General features: G+C 39.2%; 2 protein-coding genes across 6 annotated transcripts in view; both read left to right on the top strand.

Moving 5' to 3' along the window:
- LOC113563693 (meiosis regulator and mRNA stability factor 1-like) overlaps positions 1–8,188 on the top strand; it is a 67,950-nt gene extending 59,762 nt beyond the window's left edge. For 3 of the 4 annotated variants that reach the window (XM_026982879.1, XM_026982881.1, XM_026982880.1), the window contains 6 exons: positions 3,283–4,147; positions 4,866–4,997; positions 5,054–6,850; positions 6,913–7,174; positions 7,245–7,861; positions 7,914–8,188. In XM_026982879.1, the coding sequence (XP_026838680.1) occupies positions 3,332–4,147; positions 4,866–4,997; positions 5,054–6,850; positions 6,913–7,174; positions 7,245–7,861; positions 7,914–8,111 (3,822 nt within the window). In that variant the 5' untranslated portion in view covers positions 3,283–3,331 and the 3' untranslated portion in view covers positions 8,112–8,188. The remainder of the gene's footprint in view (positions 1–3,282; positions 4,148–4,865; positions 4,998–5,053; positions 6,851–6,912; positions 7,175–7,244; positions 7,862–7,913) is intronic. The other variant, XM_026982882.1, reaches the window with a different exon arrangement.
- A 6,272-nt stretch (positions 8,189–14,460) lies between these two features.
- Positions 14,461–19,334, top strand: LOC6548543 (meiosis regulator and mRNA stability factor 1). Of its 2 annotated transcripts, XM_026982904.1 has the most exons (7): positions 14,461–14,649; positions 14,704–15,319; positions 16,034–16,165; positions 16,222–18,018; positions 18,081–18,342; positions 18,413–19,029; positions 19,082–19,324. In XM_026982904.1, the coding sequence occupies exons 1-7, from the start codon at positions 14,504–14,506 to the stop codon at positions 19,253–19,255; spliced, it is 3,744 nt and encodes a 1,247-aa protein (XP_026838705.1). In that variant the 5' UTR covers positions 14,461–14,503; the 3' UTR covers positions 19,256–19,324. The 2 variants fall into 2 exon arrangements, with proteins under 2 accessions (XP_026838705.1, XP_026838704.1); XM_026982903.1 differs by having other exon boundaries at positions 14,461–15,319; positions 19,082–19,334.
- The last annotated feature ends 462 nt before the right edge of the window (positions 19,335–19,796 follow it).

Raw genomic sequence — 19,796 nt, forward strand, 5'->3', positions numbered from 1 at the left:
TTACTCGCCGACGGAAGCTTGCGAGCTCAAGGATCATATATACAACCCGATGCTCATGTAAGAGCTGGTGGACAAGCTGTTCACCCAACTAAAGCTACAATGGGCGATATATTCCAAAGACGGCAAAGCATTCTCCGTGCAGATCTTCAGTGAATGGTTATTTGAAATCGCTGAGCGAGCCAGGTTACAATGCCTTTCTACAACACAAAGAGCGCCAGCCTACATCACCATACGTAGAGATGTGAGCCAGAGACTTAGACGCCAAAGTGCGCAGCCTGCCAAAGCGCGGAACACAAAGTGCAAGATTGTCCAGAGTTCGAAGCTATATCATACGCACAAAAGCTACACTTCAAACGCATCAAATGTGTTACAACTGCCTAAATGGACAGTGCTTTTTGAGAAGAGTGTGCGGTATCAACGGTTGCAAACAAGCCAGGGAATATATATTATACATCTTATTTGAATTTTTTTTTTTTTTTCTTTTTTGTCTCTTCACTAATTTATTTTGTCAAAATTTATTTATTTTGTTTATCAAAACGCATACTGATACGGGAACCAATTAAGTGCTTTATTGTTCATGGAATTAATGTAATTGGCCGGTTTCGGTGGCGCAAATACGTCACTATATATCTCCCTGTGAGATGGGTTTAAGCAGCAGCATGACGTCGATGTGATTTACCTTTAGGATTTGCGTTATTAAAAGTTTATGCCGTGAAATGCCGTAGGCATTTATTAGACATTTATTATTTGGACTGTTGTGCTACAAGCATCTGAATCACTATATTCTGGTTCCTAAAAAGGGTTTGCATAGGTATTTTCATAAATGACATGAGTTCCATCATACTTTGTAGCATACTAAACATCATAGTTTCCAAATTCCTTTGTGGCTGCCCTTGGACATGTTGAGTGTTAACAGAGTGTGGCTGTAGTGGGTTTTCCATGCCTTTTCGTATGGCTTCTCCCTTAGTGGTATTAGCGGCGTTGTGTTGACGCGTTGCTGTCGCGTGTCGCACGCAAATCTTCAGCTCCTGATATACCGCACAGTCTCTGTAGTTTGCCATATGGTTTCCTCCACAGTTTCCACACTTTTTCTTTTGGATGTCTCATTAGCGGGGAAGTTTACGGAATTGTAAAAGTCTCCGCAGACTACGCAGACTGACCGAAGTGTGCAGTATGTCCATACTCCTGACAGTTTGTGCATTGTACAGGACCGTTGCGTTTCTGTGGTTCTTCCACGAAGATCCTTCGATGGTCGCTGCGTTTTGTTTCCGTTTATTATATTGTTTACATTTTCGGCACTGAGGCCCTTGTCTTTAAGGACTTCTTGAATATCAGAAGGGGCGACGTCAAGTTCGATTCCTTTTAGTAGAACTTGCAGTCTCTTGCTGCTTTTTAGTTGATAGGTTTATAAGTTCTTTTTTGTTTCCTACAGGTATTTAGAGACAGTTCGGAAGTATTCTTCGGATTTTGTTTGAACTTTGGTTTCGTGGATGTTCCCTTTAATAAGCGGAACAACATGGAAATTTTCGTCTCCGACCAGCGCAGCAATTTTGTTGACCAGGTCGTTTGAGTTTTTTTCCCTTATATAAATGGCTTTGGTTTTTTTTTTTTTGGTCTCTTGTCCCAGCTCTGCTTGGTTGTTCTCCGCTTCTGCTAAGATGGAAAATGGTATATCATTGGAACTCCTAGTTTCTTCGTTGCTTTTGTTGGTATGGTTAATATTTGGCTTATTACCAACCGTGTTTAGTGGGCTAAGCTAACGCTTAATCTGGATGTAGAGATCCATACCGGTCTGTATAGCCGGGACCTTTTGTTGCTTCTCGAAGTTGAGGGTTTTTTCTGCCGTGCATTTTGCGCTACAGCAGTTGGCAACGAATTCGCAGTATTGGTAGTTGATGTAGTTGTTGGTGGTTCTTTTGCTGTGACAGTAGAAATTGTACCACTGCTAATTGTGGAATGTCTCCTATCGACCCCGGCGGTTGTGGGGTTTGGCATTAGTAGCTGCATGATGTAGGAGTTGGATGAACAAGATCTCGCTTTCTTGCTGTCGACGGTCAGTAGTTCTTTGTTCTTTGTTTATTTGTTTTCTACATTGGTATCACGAAATGAGAAATAAGAGCAACAGCCGTTTCATTCATTTAGGAGCTTTTACGCTCATTTTTTGGATTGCTGCTCATTTTTCTATCTTGTTTCGCGTGGCACTTATTAATTTAAATTAAATGTGCACTTTTCTGAATTAAGAATATAGTTTGATTTTGTTTAATTTTGATTGTCGTATTTTCGTACTATTATATACTTGTTTTCAATGGTTCATCCACTTACCGGAGCGCATCCATAGCCGCAGTTCAGATTGTGTTGTTGTCGATTTTTGCAGGTAGTAAACAAGTGTAACAGGTAGAAGCAAGGGTTTCCGACCATATAAAGTACATTCTTGATCTTTATTCACTAGAAATTTGTACCCCTAATTTTGAATCATTGCAGATCTAACTATAAGTTATACCCTTTATAAGGTTTATCGTATCATCTCCAATTCTGACTCTCTGCTGATCTCAAATCGGTCATTAATAACTATTTTAGCACAAAATTAAATCTTACTTATTATATCCGTTACTCGTACAGTAAAAGGGTAAACTAGATTCGTTGAAAAGTATGTAACAGGCAGACGGAAATTTTTCCGAGATTCAATAGCCGAGTCGACCTGGCCCATGTCCGTCTGTCCGTCAGTGTGTCCGTATGAACGCCTCGATCTCAGGAACTAAAAAAGCTAGAATGTTGAGATTAGGCATGTACCTTCCAGAGATATAGACGCAGCGCAAGTTTGTTTCCCAATGTTGTGATATTTTTTAATTTTTGTAATCTTGTAAATTTCTATAGACTTGCCAAAAAACTCCTTGTCACGGCCACTCCAACACCCACAAACCGCACAAAACTGTCACGCCCACATGTTTGAAAAATGTTGTGATATTTTTGAACTTTTTTATATATCTTGTAAGTTTGATAAAAAACTTTTGGCCACGCCCACTCCAACGCCTACAATCCGTCCAAAAATGTCACGCCAACACTTTAAAAAAATGTGATATTTTTTCATATCCATATTCCATCTTGTTACTTTTGATTTTTAAGTGCTTCACACCTTCACGAAGCGTTTTATAACTACAGCCATCTCTCGATGTTGTTTAGTTCAAAAAATGTTTATACATGTATTATATATTATTATATATGCTAAATTTCAAGTCGATGTTTTATATATTTTTCTTGTTTTATTCTCTTTTACCATACTAGATGCTGGCCGTGTGATAGAAACGGAAAAGTCGAAAGCCTATTTTACGTAATGGAGCAGTCCGAGCCCATGCGTTATCAACAGCTATCAACATTATCGCCGACCACCGCAGTATACTCAAACTTAAATAACCCTTGGGAAGCAGGAACAGCAGAAGGAATGCGTTTTAATAAAACTGGGTCACACGTCCATAGCCCGTATGTAGGCGACGGTCAAGTGGAACAAGTTTCTGAACTCTTATCTTTTCCCAGTCACCAGAATCTGTACCAACATGTTCGTACCACGGGAAACACCACATTCAACAGTCGCAACCGATATATTCCGTACTATAACAACCGTCCCCACGCCGCTTCGGCAACTGTTTTTCCTATGGCCATTAATCCCCTGATCAGCAGCCATACGCAGATTCAAGAGCAACAAGGTGCAGCGTCTTACCAAAAGATTGTTCCCCTTTATCACACAAGTCACTATGCGCAGCAACAGACAACATGGTCAGCGGTGGCTCCAATCCTAGACAATTTAATCACTGAAAGCAACACATGCTCCATGGCCGGCAACTCAACTCACAACATCAAAATTAACACGATTCCGCCTAATGTATTGGTGCCTTGCTTCAGGCCAACAACAACCGAGGTTGCCATACCAAGGCCAACCGGCAAAGATGGTGGAGATAATGAAGGTCATACTTTTGCCAAAATTACAGAGATGAGCGATGCTGTAACTTTGCAGGTCACCAACTTGGATTACTCGCTTGATGAATCACATCTACGCAGTTTTCTACTTAATCAACTTAAGCCCATTACACCTGTTGTTTCACTTCTCTTCGAGGGAAGCTCCTACGCCAAAATTACTGTTCCTGATCTTTATGTAAGAATCACGTAGAGTAAAAGGGTATACTAGATTCGTGGAAAAGTATGTAGAAGAAAGCGTTTCCGACCATATAAATTATTCTTGATCAGGATCAACAGCGGAGTCAAACTGGCCCTCTCAGTCTGTCTGTATGAACGCTTCGACCTCAGGAGCTATAAAAGCTAGAATTTTAAAATTAAGGATATAAGGATATTGCGCTGCGTCTAGCAAATTTGTTAAAACAGAAACCGACCAAAACTGCCACGCCCACTCTTTTGAAAAGTGAAAAAGTATCTCATTTCTTAAAAGTGTGGGCGTGACAGTTTTGGGCGGTTTGTGTGCGTTTCCATTTTTTTTTTTAGAAATTTTCACGGATATCCCAGAATATTTTCTAAATAATAATTTGGAATAAATTTCTAAAGATTTGCAAAAAACGTTTTGCCACGTCCAAAAACCTCCCAAAACTGTCACGCCCACACTTCTAAAAACTTTTAAAGTTGTTTTTATTTTATTATTTATTTCCCCAATTTCTACCGATAGTCCAGAAAACGTTAAAATTTCTCGTTCGCAATTGCACTAAATAGGTAACGGGTATCTGATAGTCGGGAAACTCTCTCTGGTTTTTTATTTAACTTTCTTTAATCAGCCCGGCTAAATTTGTTTTCTATCTATACATTGTTAATTTATAATGTTTAGGCACTTACTCTACTTTCGTCTGACCATCTGTTTTCTTTAGTTTGCAAAGCAGGTCGTCTCAAATTTGCACCGCAAGAAGATTGGACACAAGCGCATGCTGGTCAGTTATACTCGCGATTCATCCCTGACAGAGGTCAATACACTACGCTGCCAGGTCGCAGGACTTCTAAAGGTAAACATTAATTATTTTTGATTAACCAATTTTGATTAACAATACTTACTTTAAAGGATGTCCCGTTCAACACCCTCCCCATGTATAAGTTCAGAGAACTCTTTCAGTCGCGCTTTAAAACCTCTATCAGTGTTTTAGATTTATACAAAATGCAAGACATATGTACCATTAACTCGGACAACAATGAGGAAAAGTTTATCAGATTAAATCCGGAATTAGTAAACACCCTCGATATATCCCCCTTAATGGAAGGACTCCAGCATAGTGTTCCTTACTGTAGTATTCATTTTAAAAAGGAGCAGCACAAGGGATGGGCCGAGCAGGAAATCGAGCCATTACAAAATGTTTTCATGAGCATTTCGGAAATTCAGAAACTAATTTATCCGCTCCTCAAGGTACATACGGGGGACATTCCAGTGGCAACCCTTCTTCACTGCATTAAAGAAGTGCTTAATGTATCAATAATGGCGAATGAAAATGGCGTCAACTTGGAGCACTTGATCTGCTGTGTTCAGGGAATTCAAGTTCGGGCTAACAATTTTGGCATTAAAATTGTCGGCTGGATAGAAATAAACAAAGAAATGCAATCAGGATCTTTAAATGCCAGCTCTAATGCATGTAACCTGACTGCCAGTGATCGCACGAATTGTGGAAGCTATTTTAAAAACTCAGTAGCCGATCCGCTATTCCAAATTTCCCGTGAGGTTATAGAGCTGTTAAAGATGTCACCAAAATCAACTATGAAATTCAACCGTTTTATTCCGGCCTATCACAATCACTTCGGAAAGCAATGTCGAGTTGCAGACTATGGCTATACAAAGTTAATTGAACTGTTTGAGGCGTTGTCAAACGTTGTTCAAATTATGGGAGACGGCGAAAATCGTCAAATTACGCTTACCCACCGTATTCAAATACGCAGGTTTACATCCGACTTATTGCGTGTTTTACGTGCAAATGGTAACAACTCAGTTCTGCTTTCCCAGTTGCCGTTAGTTTTTACGCAGACCCAAAATAAAACTTTTGACATCACTGATTATGGGGTGTGCGACCTTATAGACATTTTAGACGGCTTAGTAAGCTCAAATATCGTGACTTTAGGCACTGTACAGAACGGAAAAGATATTCTTATATCAATGCCAAAACGCAAACAGACAAACAGTGAATTGGAAAAAACGTGTGTGTTCGCCGGCGAAATGGTTGAGCTCTTTCAAAATGCTCTTCAGTACACTATTTTATTTCAGAAGTTTGTACGGTCCTATCATTATCACTTTGCATACCAATGTCGTCTCAGTGACTACGGCTTTCTAAAACTGGCCGATCTTCTAGATGCAATTAACGGTTTAGTGGATATGGAGTTGACAAGCGATGAGGACAAGAAAATAGTTCTCTCGCCAAAAGTGGCTAGAAGAGTTTTCGCTGAACAATGTGAGAACCTAATTCGCAACGCCACAGGAAACTCATCGTACTGTATGAAGCTAGATCAAGTGCTTACATTGCACAAAAAGAAATATGGCTACCAAATTCAGCCGAAAACTTTGGGGGTCTCGGATATGGCTATGGCAGTTGAGCTGTTGCCTTACGTTGAGCTAAAGAAAAAAGAACAAGCAATTTGGCTCATCTGCCACAATAACGACCTTGAGTTTCGTTTTCTTTGCTACAGGGTGTGCAAGTATGTCATTGAAAGGGACCCTTCGGCATCAGCTTTAACAAATGTTAGAGGAGAAATTAAGTTAACTCAATCTCAACAATTTGTAAAAGCGATTCACAAAAGCACATTGGTAAGAGATTTCAATGCTAAGCATAAGGATCAGCTTTCAGAGTCAGCTCTTTTAGCCATGCGACATGCGATTGAGGTAAAATTGTTTTATTATTTATTTTATACCAAAAACGTATAGCTTCATATTATATATTTCAGATATACAATGATGGTGGCATACAGTGTATTCGTCTAACCCGTTTCATGAGATTTTTAATTGCCATTGTGCGTATGCTAGAACAGCGACCGAGCATGTATCTCTATGAAATCAAGAATGGTTTAAGCTGTGGCCTTAGCACCACGTTTGAATTCGGATTCCCAAATCTATATTCAGTGATCGCAGCACATAAGGACCTATTCAGAATTAACAACGGACCAACGCAAGAAAGAAGCGAGGTTTCCATCAATACAAAATGTGAGCGTAAGTAAAATCTAGGTATACCTATTAAACAATAACAAAATTAATGATTATAATTTGTCCCCCTTGTAAGTTCGACAAAGTTCCTTAAGCAAAGACCTTTACATGCTGGAATCCCAGAAGCTACCATATTATAAACATCGGGCACAACAGAGCATCCATAGTCACTTTGGCGAGTATAATAGAGTTCCAATCAGTCAGCCCCCCCTGAAACGGAGCGCAACAATCAACAATTGTTCCACATTCCAAACATACCATGCCGCCGATAGCGGCATTCTTAATCTGCTAGAGAAGCGTTTTCCTTCAAGAACCAACTCAACATTGCCTAATAGTTTCGGATCAGCTCTGGAAAGTGCAAGTTTTTCCAATAGTTACTGCAACAAGGAAAACTCGATGAATTCTCTTCAGTTATTTAATAGTTCATTTAACTCGTCTAGCGAGCTAAATGCCAGTCTAGGTGCAGGAGATTTAACAAATATATCTGCAGGGGCAGCTATCCCAGCTGATACTTCATATGATCAACCATCAGAACTTTGGCGTAGACGTCAAAAAAACTTGAATCACCGTAATTCATCCAATTTGCCCGAAGCAGATAATGGAGCTGACACTCCTTACTTCATGGGAAATTGCATCGGACCACCAATAGAATCCATTTATGAGCCACTAAAGTATGATGCCCAAGCTCAAGAGGTAAAAGCTTAAAAAATCCCAAATATATTTTATAATTTTTATTTTCAAGTAGAAATTACCCTTTTGGATTGATCCAATTTGGAGCAAAGGGTCGGCACAGCTAAGGAACGACATACTTAACATTCGACTTCCCAAGGCCAAAACAACTAAAACGTTTTCCAACATACTTTCGCCATACACCATTTCGAAAAATGAAAATTTGAAGCGACAATTGTTTAATTTTGATAATCACGATCGTAAAATAGCTTAATACCAACTATTGTCAAAATAATACTTATTGTAATAGAACTAAGAATTATGTAATGTGCTCATTTGGTGATTCACTTAAATGACTTCCTAAGAATACAAGAAGAAAAAATGTATTTTCATTAATTGTATTTATATTGTGTTAAGTAAAATTTTTAACGTTATTGTAAGTACATTTTATTTTATAAATGTTTTATATTGTCGAATTATTGCTTGTAAAGAAAATCAGGTATAGCAAATAAATCAGGTAAATAGCAATTCCACATCCCCGTATACCCCTTGATACATACTGAACTGAATTCACCACGAGACAAGCATTTGTCTCGCTCTAACGTATCGTTGCACCGAGGCTATGTTGATTTCGCAATAACGGAACACAGAAAACAGCGATCGTAACGAGTGAAACAAAATACCAAGAAAATCTCGCTGCGAATATTAAAGATGACATAATATCATGGAGATGGAACTTAAAAAAATTCACACATTCTCGTGAGTAATATACGTTTTTAAAAAATGTTTGGATTTTTTTTTTCATTTTTTGTTAGTTTGGTAAATTTTTATAGATTTGCCGAAAAACTGTTTGCCACGCCCATTCTAACGCCCACAAACCTGCCAAAACTGTCATAAAATGTTTAAGTTCTTTTCATTTTATCCCTGTTTTCCCAATTACTACAGATCTTCCAGATAATGTCGTTCGCACTTCCAATAGCTGAGTAATGGGCATCTGATAGTCGGGGAACTCGACCAGAGCGTTCGCTCTGGTTATTAAATTAGATTTCTTATAAGTGACTTCGATTGTAGTCCTGGGCAATATGACGCTATTTGGCTCTGTACTCCAGATCTATAGCAAGTAACTGACGCGTGTTTTGGGTCAGATGACCCAACACTGTATCCCTGTTGACTTCTAAAGTTGTTTTTAATAGAGCGCCCGTCAGACATCTTGTGACCAATCACAAAAGTGACACAAACGCTGGGTGCCGGATTCATGGATAGGTCAGTGTGCTTAATTGCAATTGTATTTTGTCGTTTATTTCTATCTGTCTGTTTCAAGTACCCGTCTCATGTGCTCCTTCACGAAGAAGTCCATCGCGTGTTTCGTCTCGTCCGCGTAAGTCTCGTACGATGTAACGTTCGTTGTATGTCCCATGTACAGTTACATAAAGTCCCATAAAGTAACGTGTCCGTCCATTATTGGTATGTGGTTAGCGTGTGAGTATTCGTTTAGTTTTATGGTCCAGGGGGGAGTTGTCAGTAGGACTAACGGGAGCAGCAAGTTTCCTAACCTAAGTGAAAAAATATAAAATTAAATTGGGCACCCTCTTACCGAAGGTTGTCCTTATGGACCACCCTCCCTTAAATAAGCACTGTCGTGCCCAGATTAGCCTCAATGACCTCTTCTGAGCAGAGTGGCGTTAATTTGGTACCCAGGCGTCTGTTGGTTTTTAACCAGACTTTTTCGTCTACTTGGTACTGCTTATTGCTTTTGTGTGCATTTGAGTACCTAAGTGTTTTCTCTTGAGCCTCTTTGATTTCGTCTCTTATTGTGCCCGCAAGATCTGGTGGAATAGCGTGAATTATTTCATGAGGCTTTTTATTTGTAATCGATTGGACAGTTCTGTTATATTCTATTGTTCCGAATAGAATAAGGTCGGTCGCAACGGTTATGTTTTGATCTATCTTGATGAACCGTGCGATTTCCGCTAGGGTGCTATGAAATCTCTCAACTTGGTTATTAGATGTGCTGTGCAACGGGGGGGCATTTGAGACCTGTATACCATACCTATTTTCAAGGATGGTTCGTATGGTTTTGAATTGATAGACCTTTCATTGTCGCAGTAAACAGTTTTTATTTTGGAGAATAGATTTATTAGTTGTAGAATCGGAGTTTTGATATCTACGATTGCTCTTGAATCGATTGGTTGGACAATAGCGAATTTTGAAAACATGTCGATACAAGTTAGAAAATGCTATTGATCAGTTGAAAATATATCTATGCGGATAATTTCCCCAGTATAACCGAGAATTGGTGTTTCCGCTATGGTTTGTTGCACTGGGTGACGATTGTATTTTGCTTTGGAACACGTTCTGCAATTTGCGGTGATTTCTGCCGCTAGCTGGAAAAAAGTAGTTACGAAGGACCTGTTTTACGTTTTCCTGTCCTGCTCTATGGGCTCTATTGTGATCCGTGGTCATAATTTCCCTTTGTTCGGTACTGTTTGACATATCGATGACCAAGCTCTTACAATGTCTAAATGTCTAAATGTGCTGAATGAAGGCGAGTATAGGTAGCTCGCAGTGGATTGCATTGACGACATATATTTTTACTAAATCTTTTAGTGAGCGAAGCAGTGTTGTGCGGTCTGTAAATCGCACAAAGTGACGCGTTTTTGATTTAAAAAGGATGATTGACTTTCCAGACGGGAAATCCGCCTGTTCGATCGCTATTTGGTTCCTAAAACAGTTTACAGGTTTTTCTGTTGACTCTACAGTGTAGGTCAACGGCTCCTCGCTGTGGATAGTAGCGATGTCGGAATGTGTCTCATTACGGCTACGTGGTTTTGTTTTCCCGGCTTGTAGAACACTTGTGCGTTATGTTCATCAACAAACGCTTTCCGCCTTTTGAGCCTGGGATTCGGATTTTTATCCGACATTGAACCGGTCAGTGGTTGATGGTCGGTGAAGATGTTTAACTTTTTTACGCCATATAAATAGGTTCTGAGATTTTAAAGTGCCCATACTATTGCTAGTAGTTCTCATTCATTTGTTGCCATTGTAATCTCGGTTCCGCGTAACGTGCGAGAAATCATGGTGATCGGACGACCTTTCGGTGAAAGAACAGCCCCTAGGCCGCTTCCAGAGGCGTCAGTGGTCAAGTCAAATGGCTGAGTGAAATCTGGGTATGCCAACATGATATCCTCAGACTCTAGGGTGTTTCTTAGTTTTTCGAATGATTTTCGCTGCTCGTTGGTCAGTTCCAGATTGACTTTCTTTGAGTGGTTTGCACCAATTTTCCCGTTGTCACCTTTTAGAATATTTGTCAGAGGTCTTGCGATGCTAGCAAACCCCTTTATGAAACATCTATAATAACTGGCCAAGGATCATATATACAAACCGATGCTCATGTAAGAGCTGGTGGACAAGCTGTTCACCCAACTAAAGCTACAATGGGCGATATATTCCAAAGACGGCAAAGCATTCTCCGTGCAGATCTTCAGTGAATGGTTATTTAAAATCGCTGAGCGAGCCAGGTCACAATGCCTTTCTACAACACAAAGAGCGCCAGCCTACATCACCATACGTAGAGATGTGAGCCAGAGACTTAGACGCCAAAGTGCGCAGCCTGCCAAAGCGCGGAACACGAAGTGCAAGATTGTCCAGAGTTCGAAGCTATATCATACGCACAAAAGCTACACTTCAAACGCATCAAATGTGTTACAACTGCCTAAATGGACAGTGCTTTTTGAGAAGAGTGTGCGGTATCAACGGTTGCAAACAAGCCAGGGAATATATATTATACATCTTATTTGTTTTTTTTTTTTTTTCTTTTTTGTCTCTTCACTAATTTATTTTGTCAAAATTTATTTATTTTGTTTATCAAAACGCATACTGATACGGGAACCAATTAAGTGCTTTATTGTTCATGGAATTAATGTAATTGGCCGGTTTCGGTGGCGCAAATACGTCACTATATAACTCCCTGTGAGATGGGTTTAAGCAGCAGCATGACGTCGATGTGATTTACCTTTAGGATTTGCGTTATTAAAAGTTTATGCCGTGAAATGCCGTAGGCATTTATTAGACATTTATTATTTGGACTGTTGTGCTACAAGCATCTGAATCACTATATTCTGGTTCCTAAAAAGGGTTTGCATAGGTATTTTCATAAATGACATGAGTTCCATCATACTTTGTAGCATACTAAACATCATAGTTTCCAAATTCCTTTGTGGCTGCCCTTGGACATGTTGAGTGTTAACAGAGTGTGGCTGTAGTGGGTTTTCCATGCCTTTTCGTATGGCTTCTCCCTTAGTGGTATTAGCGGCGTTGTGTTGACGCGTTGCTGTCGCGTGTCGCACGCAAATCTTCAGCTCCTGATATACCGCACAGTCTCTGTAGTTTGCCATATGGTTTCCTCCACAGTTTCCACACTTTTTCTTTTGGATGTCTCATTAGCGGGGAAGTTTACAGAATTGTAAAAGTCTCCGCAGACTACGCAGACTGACCGAAGTGTGCAGTATGTCCATACTCCTGACAGTTTGTGCATTGTACAGGACCGTTGCGTTTCTGTGGTTCTTCCACGAAGATCCTTCGATGGTCGCTGCGTTTTGTTTCCGTTTATTATATTGTTTACATTTTCGGCACTGAGGCCCTTGTCTTTAAGGACTTCTTGAATATCAGAAGGGGCGACGTCAAGTTCGATTCCTTTTAGTAGAACTTGCAGTCTCTTGCTGCTTTTTAGTTGATAGGTTTATAAGTTCTTTTTTGTTTCCTACAGGTATTTAGAGACAGTTCGGAAGTATTCTTCGGATTTTGTTTGAACTTTGGTTTCGTGGATGTTCCCTTTAATAAGCGGAACAACATGGAAATTTTCGTCTCCGACCAGCGCAGCAATTTTGTTGACCAGGTCGTTTGAGTTTTTTTCCCTTATATAAATGGCTTTGGTTTTTTTTTTTTTTGGTCTCTTGTCCCAGCTCTGCTTGGTTGTTCTCCGCTTCTGCTAAGATGGAAAATGGTATATCATTGGAACTCCTAGTTTCTTCGTTGCTTTTGTTGGTATGGTTAATATTTGGCTTATTACCAACCGTGTTTAGTGGGCTAAGCTAACGCTTAATCTGGATGTAGAGATCCATACCGGTCTGTATAGCCGGGACCTTTTGTTGCTTCTCGAAGTTGAGGGTTTTTTCTGCCGTGCATTTTGCGCTACAGCAGTTGGCAACGAATTCGCAGTATTGGTAGTTGATGTAGTTGTTGGTGGTTCTTTTGCTGTGACAGTAGAAATTGTACCACTGCTAATTGTGGAATGTCTCCTATCGACCCCGGCGGTTGTGGGGTTTGGCATTAGTAGCTGCATGATGTAGGAGTTGGATGAACAAGATCTCGCTTTCTTGCTGTCGACGGTCAGTAGTTCTTTGTTCTTTGTTTATTTGTTTTCTACATTGGTATCACGAAATGAGAAATAAGAGCAACAGCCGTTTCATTCATTTAGGAGCTTTTACGCTCATTTTTTGGATTGCTGCTCATTTTTCTATCTTGTTTCGCGTGGCACTTATTAATTTAAATTAAATGTGCACTTTTCTGAATTAAGAATATAGTTTGATTTTGTTTAATTTTGATTGTCGTATTTTCGTACTATTATATACTTGTTTTCAATGGTTCATCCACTTACCGGAGCGCATCCATAGCCGCAGTTCAGATTGTGTTGTTGTCGATTTTTGCAGGTAGTAAACAAGTGTAACAGGTAGAAGCAAGGGTTTCCGACCATATAAAGTACATTCTTGATCTTTATTCACTAGAAATTTGTACCCCTAATTTTGAATCATTGCAGATCTAACTATAAGTTATACCCTTTATAAGGTTTATCGTATCATCTCCAATTCTGACTCTCTGCTGATCTCAAATCGGTCATTAATAACTATTTTAGCACAAAATTAAATCTTACTTATTATATCCGTTACTCGTACAGTAAAAGGGTAAACTAGATTCGTTGAAAAGTATGTAACAGGCAGACGGAAATTTTTCCGAGATTCAATAGCCAAGTCGACCTGGCCCATGTCCGTCTGTCCGTCAGTGTGTCCGTATGAACGCCTCGATCTCAGGAACTAAAAAAGCTAGAATGTTGAGATTAGGCATGTACCTTCCAGAGATATAGACGCAGCGCAAGTTTGTTTCCCAATGTTGTGATATTTTTTAATTTTTGTAATCTTGTAAATTTCTATAGACTTGCCAAAAAAACTCCTTGTCACGGCCACTCCAACACCCACAAACCGCACAAAACTGTCACGCCCACATGTTTGAAAAATGTTGTGATATTTTTGAACTTTTTTATATATCTTGTAAGTTTGATAAAAAACTTTTGGCCACGCCCACTCCAACGCCTACAATCCGTCCAAAAATGTCACGCCAACACTTTAAAAAAATGTGATATTTTTTCATATCCATATTCCATCTTGTTACTTTTGATTTTTAAGTGCTTAACACCTTCACGAAGCGTTTTATAACTACAGCCATCTCTCGATGTTGTTTAGTTCAAAAAATGTTTATACATGTATTATATATTATTATATATGCTAAATTTCAAGTCGATGTTTTATATATTTTTCTTGTTTTATTCTCTTTTACCATACTAGATGCTGGCCGTGTGATAGAAACGGAAAAGTCGAAAGCCTATTTTACGTAATGGAGCAGTCCGAGCCCATGCGTTATCAACAGCTATCAACATTATCGCCGACCACCGCAGTATACTCAAACTTAAATAACCCTTGGGAAGCAGGAACAGCAGAAGGAATGCGTTTTAATAAAACTGGGTCACACGTCCATAGCCCGTATGTAGGCGACGGTCAAGTGGAACAAGTTTCTGAACTCTTATCTTTTCCCAGTCACCAGAATCTGTACCAACATGTTCGTACCACGGGAAACACCACATTCAACAGTCGCAACCGATATATTCCGTACTATAACAACCGTCCCCACGCCGCTTCGGCAACTGTTTTTCCTATGGCCATTAATCCCCTGATCAGCAGCCATACGCAGATTCAAGAGCAACAAGGTGCAGCGTCTTACCAAAAGATTGTTCCCCTTTATCACACAAGTCACTATGCGCAGCAACAGACAACATGGTCAGCGGTGGCTCCAATCCTAGACAATTTAATCACTGAAAGCAACACATGCTCCATGGCCGGCAACTCAACTCACAACATCAAAATTAACACGATTCCGCCTAATGTATTGGTGCCTTGCTTCAGGCCAACAACAACCGAGGTTGCCATACCAAGGCCAACCGGCAAAGATGGTGGAGATAATGAAGGTCATACTTTTGCCAAAATTACAGAGATGAGCGATGCTGTAACTTTGCAGGTCACCAACTTGGATTACTCGCTTGATGAATCACATCTACGCAGTTTTCTACTTAATCAACTTAAGCCCATTACACCTGTTGTTTCACTTCTCTTCGAGGGAAGCTCCTACGCCAAAATTACTGTTCCTGATCTTTATGTAAGAATCACGTAGAGTAAAAGGGTATACTAGATTCGTGGAAAAGTATGTAGAAGAAAGCGTTTCCGACCATATAAATTATTCTTGATCAGGATCAACAGCGGAGTCAAACTGGCCCTCTCAGTCTGTCTGTATGAACGCTTCGACCTCAGGAGCTATAAAAGCTAGAATTTTAAAATTAAGGATATAACTTCATAGACGCAGCGCAAATTTGTTAAAACAGAAACCGACCAAAACTGCCACGCCCACTCTTTTGAAAAGTGAAAAAGTATCTCATTTCTTAAAAGTGTGGGCGTGACAGTTTTGGGCGGTTTGTGTGCGTTTCCATTTTTTTTTTTAGAAATTTTCACGGATATCCCAGAATATTTTCTAAATAATAATTTGGAATAAATTTCTAAAGATTTGCAAAAAACGTTTTGCCACGTCCAAAAACCTCCCAAAACTGTCACGCCCACACTTCTAAAAACTTCTAAAGTTGTTTTTATTTTATTATTTATTTCCCCAATTTCTACCGATAGTCCAGAAAACGTTAAAATTTCTCGTTCGCAATTGCACTAAATAGGTAACGGGTATCTGATAGTCGGGAAACTCTCTCTGGTTTTTTATTTAACTTTCTTTAATCAGCCCGGCTAAATTTGTTTTCTATCTATACATTGTTAATTTATAATGTTTAGGCACTTACTCTACTTTCGTCTGACCATCTGTTTTCTTTAGTTTGCAAAGCAGGTCGTCTCAAATTTGCACCGCAAGAAGATTGGACACAAGCGCATGCTGGTCAGTTATACTCGCGATTCATCCCTGACAGAGGTCAATACACTACGCTGCCAGGTCGCAGGACTTCTAAAGGTAAACATTAATTATTTTTGATTAACCAATTTTGATTAACAATACTTACTTTAAAGGATGTCCCGTTCAACACCCTCCCCATGTATAAGTTCAGAGAACTCTTTCAGTCGCGCTTTAAAACCTCTATCAGTGTTTTAGATTTATACAAAATGCAAGACATATGTACCATTAACTCGGACAACAATGAGGAAAAGTTTATCAGATTAAATCCGGAATTAGTAAACACCCTCGATATATCCCCCTTAATGGAAGGACTCCAGCATAGTGTTCCTTACTGTAGTATTCATTTTAAAAAGGAGCAGCACAAGGGATGGGCCGAGCAGGAAATCGAGCCATTACAAAATGTTTTCATGAGCATTTCGGAAATTCAGAAACTAATTTATCCGCTCCTCAAGGTACATACGGGGGACATTCCAGTGACAACCCTTCTTCACTGCATTAAAGAAGTGCTTAATGTATCAATAATGGCGAATGAAAATGGCATCAACTTGGAGCACTTGATCTGCTGTGTTCAGGGAATTCAAGTTCGGGCTAACAATTTTGGCATTAAAATTGTCGGCTGGATAGAAATAAACAAAGAAATGCAATCAGGATCTTTAAATGCCAGCTCTAATGCATGTTACCTGACTGCCAGTGATCGCACGAATTGTGGAAGCTATTTTAAAAACTCAGTAGCCGATCCGCTATTCCAAATTTCCCGTGAGGTTATAGAGCTGTTAAAGATGTCACCAAAATCAACTATGAAATTCAACCGTTTTATTCCGGCCTATCACAATCACTTCGGAAAGCAATGTCGAGTTGCAGACTATGGCTATACAAAGTTAATTGAACTGTTTGAGGCGTTGTCAAACGTTGTTCAAATTATGGGAGACGGCGAAAATCGTCTAATTACGCTTACCCACCGTATTCAAATACGCAGGTTTACATCCGACTTATTGCGTGTTTTACGTGCAAATGGTAACAACTCAGTTCTGCTTTCCCAGTTGCCGTTAGTTTTTACGCAGACCCAAAATAAAACTTTTGACATCACTGATTATGGGGTGTGCGACCTTATAGACATTTTAGACGGCTTAGTAAGCTCAAATATCGTGACTTTAGGCACTGTACAGAACGGAAAAGATATTCTTATATCAATGCCAAAACGCAAACAGACAAACAGTGAATTGGAAAAAACGTGTGTGTTCGCCGGCGAAATGGTTGAGCTCTTTCAAAATGCTCTTCAGTACACTATTTTATTTCAGAAGTTTGTACGGTCCTATCATTATCACTTTGCATACCAATGTCGTCTCAGTGACTACGGCTTTCTAAAACTGGCCGATCTTCTAGATGCAATTAACGGTTTAGTGGATATGGAGTTGACAAGCGATGAGGACAAGAAAATAGTTCTCTCGCCAAAAGTGGCTAGAAGAGTTTTCGCTGAACAATGTGAGAACCTAATTCGCAACGCCACAGGAAACTCATCGTACTGTATGAAGCTAGATCAAGTGCTTACATTGCACAAAAAGAAATATGGCTACCAAATTCAGCCGAAAACTTTGGGGGTCTCAGATATGGCTATGGCAGTTGAGCTGTTGCCTTACGTTGAGCTAAAGAAAAAAGAACAAGCAATTTGGCTCATCTGCCACAATAACGACCTTGAGTTTCGTTTTCTTTGCTACAGGGTGTGCAAGTATGTCATTGAAAGGGACCTTTCGGCATCAGCTTTAACAAATGTTAGAGGAGAAATTAAGTTAACTCAATCTCAACAATTTGTAAAAGCGATTCACAAAAGCACATTGGTAAGAGATTTCAATGCTAAGCATAAGGATCAGCTTTCAGAGTCAGCTCTTTTAGCCATGCGACATGCGATTGAGGTAAAATTGTTTTATTATTTATTTTATACCAAAAACGTATAGCTTCATATTATATATTTCAGATATACAATGATGGTGGCATACAGTGTATTCGTCTAACTCGTTTCATGAGATTTTTAATTGCCATTGTGCGTATGCTAGAACAGCGACCGAGCATGTATCTCTATGAAATCAAGAATGGTTTAAGCTGTGGCCTTAGCACCACGTTTGAATTCGGATTCCCAAATCTATATTCAGTGATCGCAGCACATAAGGACCTATTCAGAATTAACAACGGACCAACGCAAGAAAGAAGCGAGGTTTCCATCAATACAAAATGTGAGCGTAAGTAAAATCTAGGTATACCTATTAAACAATAACAAAATTAATGATTATAATTTGTCCCCCTTGTAAGTTCGACAAAGTTCCTTAAGCAAAGACCTTTACATGCTGGAATCCCAGAAGCTACCATATTATAAACATCGGGCACAACAGAGCATCCATAGTCACTTTGGCGAGTATAATAGAGTTCCAATCAGTCAGCCCCCCCTGAAACGGAGCGCAACAATCAACAATTGTTCCACATTCCAAACATACCATGCCGCCGATAGCGGCATTCTTAATCTGCTAGAGAAGCGTTTTCCTTCAAGAACCAACTCAACATTGCCTAATAGTTTCGGATCAGCTCTGGAAAGTGCAAGTTTTTCCAATAGTTACTGCAACAAGGAAAACTCGATGAATTCTCTTCAGTTATTTAATAGTTCATTTAACTCGTCTAGCGAGCTAAATGCCAGTCTAGGTGCAGGAGATTTAACAAATATATCTGCAGGGGCAGCTATCCCAGCTGATACTTCATATGATCAACCATCAGAACTTTGGCGTAGACGTCAAAAAAACTTGAATCACCGTAATTCATCCAATTTGCCCGAAGCAGATAATGGAGCTGACACTCCTTACTTCATGGGAAATTGCATCGGACCACCAATAGAATCCATTTATGAGCCACTAAAGTATGATGCCCAAGCTCAAGAGGTAAAAGCTTAAAAAATCCCAAATATATTTTATAATTTTTATTTTCAAGTAGAAATTACCCTTTTGGATTGATCCAATTTGGAGCAAAGGGTCGGCACAGCTAAGGAACGACAACATACACGACAAAACGTTTTCCAACATACTTTCGCCATACACCATTTCGAAAAATGAAAATTTGAAGCGACAATTGTTTAATTTTGATAATCACGATCGTAAAATAGCTTAATACCAACTATTGTCAAAATAATACTTATTGTAATAGAACTAAGAATTATGTAATGTGCTCATTTGGTGATTCACTTAAATGACTTCCTAAGAATACAAGAAGAAAAAATGTATTTTCATTAATTGTATTTATATTGTGTTAAGTAAAATTTTTAACGTTATTGTAAGTACATTTTATTTTATAAATGTTTTATATTGTCGAATTATTGCTTGTAAAGAAAATCAGGTATAGCAAATAAATCAGGTAAATAGCAATTCCACATCCCCGTATACCCCTTGATACATACTGAACTGAATTCACCACGAGACAAGCATTTGTCTCGCTCTAACGTATCGTTGCACCGAGGCTATGTTGAACTCGCAATAACGGAACACAGAAAACAGCGATCGTAACGAGTGAAACAAAATACCAAGAAAATCTCGCTGCGAATATTAAAGATGACATAATATCATGGAGATGGAACTTAAAAAAATTCACACATTCTCGTGAGTAATATACGTTTTTAAAAAATGTTTGGATTTTTTTTTTCATTTTTTGTTAG

This window comes from Drosophila erecta, unplaced genomic scaffold, assembly GCF_003286155.1.
Source record: "Drosophila erecta strain 14021-0224.00,06,07 unplaced genomic scaffold, DereRS2 tig00000246-arrow-arrow-pilon, whole genome shotgun sequence".
In the NCBI taxonomy this organism is placed as follows: Eukaryota; Metazoa; Arthropoda; class Insecta; order Diptera; family Drosophilidae; genus Drosophila; species Drosophila erecta.